Source organism: Chrysochloris asiatica, unplaced genomic scaffold (genome assembly GCF_000296735.1).
Source record: "Chrysochloris asiatica unplaced genomic scaffold, ChrAsi1.0 scaffold00041, whole genome shotgun sequence".
Lineage (NCBI taxonomy): Eukaryota > Metazoa > Chordata > Mammalia > Afrosoricida > Chrysochloridae > Chrysochloris > Chrysochloris asiatica.
The window spans coordinates 10,658,738-10,663,962 of record NW_006408559.1 but is presented as its reverse complement, the minus strand read 5'-3'; the positions used below and the strand labels follow the sequence as shown (position 1 = coordinate 10,663,962).

At 40.4% G+C, this 5,225-nt stretch overlaps 1 protein-coding gene across 1 annotated transcript; it reads right to left on the bottom strand.

Annotated features, from left to right (window-relative positions):
• Window positions 1-2,494: 2,494 nt before the first annotated feature.
• Window positions 2,495-4,300, bottom strand: CHRM2 (cholinergic receptor, muscarinic 2). The gene has a single exon (XM_006861160.1). The coding sequence runs from the start codon at window positions 4,249-4,251 to the stop codon at window positions 2,851-2,853; it is 1,401 nt and encodes a 466-aa protein (XP_006861222.1). The 5' UTR covers window positions 4,252-4,300; the 3' UTR covers window positions 2,495-2,850.
• Window positions 4,301-5,225: the final 925 nt, after the last annotated feature.

The window sequence follows — 5,225 nt, the reverse complement described above, 5'->3', positions numbered from 1 at the left end:
CAGTATTCTGATTATAATAAGGGATTATTTTCCCATCTGTGAAAAGCAAGCTCTAGAAAATTCCAGGGTCTCTGAACCTCAGTATTATTGACAATTTGAGCCTGATCATTCTTGCTTGGAAAGGTCTATCCTGGACATTATAGGATGTTTAACAACATCATCTGACTTTACCCATTAGTTGCCAACAAACTCACTCCTAGTTCCCAGTTGTGAAAGCCAAAATTATCTCTACACATTGCTAAGTGTCCCTCAGAGTGTAGGGGGAAACAATTGTCCCTGGTCCAGAACCACTGAACGAGACAGCCCCAGCAATAGTTAATGTGAAATCGTTGAAGCAGTGCCTGTTTCTTCCCAGTCATCTACCATTTTTAATGTTCTTTCCTGTTTTTGGATTACAGTTGACAATATTCTCATGTGTGTCAGTGTGCCATCAGATTCTCCTCAATACTTGCTGGTTTCTTTGCTGGGTGGTTGTGGTAAAGATCAGGGACAGAGGGACGCTGGGAAAGGTGAGGTGATAATGGTGAGTAAAATACACCTAGATCTATGGTGGTGTTGGGTTGTTAGAGTAAACAAGAAAAGACCCAAATCCTGAATCTTTCTATCCAAAGGGTTCATCCCAATGGAAGCTGATTCAACATCATACTAGCACAACAAGTGATACAATGAGATAGCAGGGCACTCAACAACCCTAAAAACCCAACAGTGTTCTTTACACTCATTTGATTAGTTGATTTGCAGAAGACAAGCAAAAAATAAATGTAGATTTAAAATGTAAAACAATCCCATTGAAATAATTGTAGCATAAAGGAATCTATCGGAACCAATTCTGAAGGGGTTGAGGAACAAATGGCTGAAATTATTTAAACAAGTTAGTTCTACAAAGAGTGAACTCAGCATGATAATTGGTAGCAATTTGCTGTTTTTGTTGTTGTTTCCCTTGTGATTTTTTTTTTTTTTTTTTAAACTGCCAGTGATGCCATCAAAAGAATTCTAGTAAGAGCTAAAGTCTAATGGGCACCGATTCTTCATGCAACTCACATCAGTATTACTAAGAGATATAGCATCAGTCCATAAATCTAAAATGCAAAAAAAATTGCAATTTAAAAAAAGGCATTTATAAATTCAATTTTGATTGATTGGGCTATCTTTAGAAAATTTAATTGGAAAACTATAGCTAATAGAATAAATTAAGAATAATAAAGATGAGAGCTACAAATAGTTCATGGGAATCAACATGATTCTGTACATATCTGGATTGTCATTGAGAAGTCTCTATGCAGACAAGAGCCTATGGAGAGTGGCCATTTACGTTATAGTTTCTGTCGTGTTTTTTCTATGGCCTAGGTAGATGGTGAAAAATGATGCAGGTATAGCCATCTCTGTTCTTCTGTTAGATTCTGTTGAGTTCTTGTGGCCTCTATCTAGTTATCCACTACATTTTCTATGACAGAGCTGACTAGAATTATATTAGTAAGAGAAATTTGAAACTAGACAATCTTAAAGAGACTTGACAATCGGAGGAATATAGGACATGTGGTTTCAGTAACTGTTTTTAAATGACTCTTGGTTTTTCCCTCCACTGAGTCGTAGGGCGGTGCCAGACCTCATTGACTTGAGAGATGGCATGGCATCCTTTAAGAGGCATTGAAGAGAGGGTAGACCCAGAAGTCACTGGTACCACGTGGGTTTCCTAATCGTGTTTAAGATTTCAAATGAATAAAACCACATCCTCTTACTGCTGTCAAAGATCAGTAGTTTTGTGTTTTACAAGTTCCCAGCTCATGCCGGGCCACACAGCTTCAGGTTTGATATAGAAGGCCCTCCCAACCCTCTAGTTCCTCATTTCAAAATTCACCTGGCCTTGGTAGATTTTCTCCAACTAGAATGACCATTGTTTAATTGGATCAAACTTTGATTTTACAAATGGCTTTGGTTTCTGAAGCATATTCATGCTTTAGGTGGGTTTGCTGAGAAAATGAAAGTCTAGTTTAGGAGAAAACCAGATTGGTGAAAACTTTTCACATAAAGGATCAAAAAGTGAACTAAATCCTTATAGGCTCTCATACCCCGAAGATTGTAAAGGGCACAGCAGCAGATGTGATGTGCCTATTTTCATGGCTGTTTCCGGGCTGGATTCAGCTAATATCCTGTATTCTTCTCCCATATATGATGTAGAACAAGGACATACAAAAACAAATGCCGTTACAAGAAAAAAAAAAAAAAAATGATGTGGCCTAGTGCTTGCTTGTTTCCTTTGGAAGGTGGGAGACAGAAAATTTAAAAGAAAAAAAAAAAAAAAAAAGCATTTGTTACATTGTAATCCTCCAAATAAGACCATAACAAAAGAATAGTGTAGACACAACACTCTGGAAGCCATATATAGACTTTCTTGATTTCTTGTCACCTCTGCATTGCATAGTATCTCTCTCTTTATGGTTTAAATCTCCATGGTAGCTTGTTATTGTGGCATTTCATCCTCACTGGGACATATGGGTACATACAAAGAAAGAAAGAAAGAAAAAAAAAGGATAATCCTACGTGCAGAGACAGAAAAAATTGTAGATTCAGAAGCCCTTCTTCAGGAGACTACAAGAAAGTATAGATTGTTCCTTAAATCTACAATCCAATGTGTCTCTTTCATTCTCTCATTGTTCCTAAAATGACAAGGTTCATAAGGTGCTCATTTCTGGAGCTGAAGCGTGATAAGATGTCATTATTGGGCTCCTTAATTGCGTACCATCATAATACTATGAAGTACAATGGCAGATATTTTAAAACCAGGAGCTGTTGTATTCCTTCATTCTCCACAAGTCCCCTTGACCTATCTTCCTTCATTTCAAATAGGGTTTACCTCGTGGCTCCTATGTTCTTGTAATGACACATGAGAAGGTGTTTGAAGGTCTTCTTGAAGGTGGCATTACAAAGCGCATAGCAGGCAGGGTTGATGGTGCTGTTGATGTAACAGAGCCAATAGCCAATTGTCCACACGGTGTTTGGGATGCAGGGTGCACAGAAGGTGTTAATGAGCACCATGACATTGTATGGGGCCCAGGTGATGATGAAAGCCAACAGAATGGCCAAGATTGTCCTAGTCACTTTCTTTTCCCGAGAAGGAGGAGGCTTCTTCTTGGCAGGCTGCTTTGTTATCTTCACGATTTTGCGGGCTACTATGTTCTGCTTTTCATCCCCATTCTGACCGGCAGAAGCAACTAGTTCCACGGTGGCATTAGTGGCATTACACGAATCCCCTTTGTGGGTCTTGGTGCCAGTTTTGATGCACGTTTGCTTAGAGTTCTCTTCTTTGGAAAGGCCCAGGGAAGTGGAGATTGTATTTTCATCCTGGGTTATTTCATCATCTCTCATGTTTGAGGCGACAGCACTGACAGAGGTAGAATCATTGGAGCTCTCCTTTTCCTCTCCCTGGACACAGTTTTCCATCACGGCATCTCTGGGGGCTTTGCCATTCTGGATTTTGTTGTGCTCTAGGCCATCATCACTGCTAGGCATGTTGTTGTTGTTTGGTTTCACTATCCTCCCTTGCACCAGACTTGGAGAAACTGGATCTTGGCTGGCCGCAGGTTCCTTCTTGTCCTTCTTTATCCTGCTCTTGCTGGCTCGGGAGATGTGCCAGTATAGCACAGCCATAATGATCACTGGCAAATAGAAAGCTGCGATGGCCGTGCCAAAGGTGACGGCGGCATTGGAGAAAAATTGAATGTAGCATTCACCATCCTCTACAGTTCTCACCCCTACGATGAACTGCCAGAAGAGAATGGCTGGGGCCCAGAGGATGAAGGAGAGGACCCAGGCAGCGGCAATCATCATGCCCGCCATTTTGGTGGTCCGCTTGACAGGGTAGGTCAGAGGCTTGGTGACGCAGAAGTATCTGTCAAAGCTGATGATGAGCAGATTCATCACTGAAGCATTGCTGACCACATAGTCCAGGGCTAGCCAGAGGTCACACACCACAGGTCCCAAAGGCCAGTAGCCAATCACAGTGTAGAGGGTATACAAGTTCATGGAGAAAACACCTATGATGAGGTCAGCACAGGCCAAGCTGAACAAGAAGTAATTGTTGACGGTCTGAAGGTGACGATTGACTTTAATGGAGACCATGACCAGGATGTTCCCAATAATAGTCACCAAGCTCAGGGATCCAGCCACCAGTACAATAAAAACCACTTCAAAGGTCTTATAAGGGCTGGTGAGAGCCACACCATTGCTAGAGGAGTTTGTGGAGTTATTCATTCTGTGTTCTTTGATCAGTTGCCAAGTAGCCAATTAAACATTTAAACCTGTAGGGAAACAGAATAAAATTAATAAATGTAACACAAACATTGCTATAAAATACACCAGGATCTTTGTTTCCCTTTTGAACTATACTTTTTCTTCAGGAAATGTTCCTGACATCTTCCCCCTACCCTACATTTACTGTGCTTGCTTTCCCCAAATCCTCACGTAGAAGGTAACTAAAAATTTAAATGGAGGATTCAAAAGGTTCTTACAGGGTGGCAATATTTTTTGAATCTGTTAACGTTTTGAATGTGGCCATATCTTGATATGGTTATATCTACCATCTAATCTCTCTCTCTCGCTCTATTTTTCTAACTATCTGGGAGCCTTTGTGATGAAATGGTTGTGTGTTTGGCTGCTAACTGAAAGGTTGGAGATCCAAATCCATCCAGCGGCTCTATGGGAGAAAGATATGATGATATTCTTACAAAAAGTCTAGAACCTAGGGAACTCTATGGAGCAGTTCTACTCTGTCACATTGGGTCTCTATGAGTTGGAATCAACTCAATGAAACCTAAAAACATCTGTCTACATATCTGTGTATCTATCTATCTGTCATCGATCCATCCATCCACCCATTCATCCATCCATTCATCCATCCATACTTACATACATACATACGTATGTACGTACATACATACATACGTATGTACGTACATACATACATACCTTAATATATCCACCCACCCATCTGTTCATCCATCCATCTATCTATTTACCTACCCATTATCCATCCAGTGATCTACCCTGTCACATTGGGTCTCTATGAGTTGGAATCAACTCAATGAAACTTAAAAACATATCTCTACATATCTATGTGTCTGTCTAGTTGTCATCCATCCATCCATCCATTCACACATCCATCCATACATACATTCATACATCCACCCACCCATCCATTCATCCATCCTTCTATCCATTTATCTACC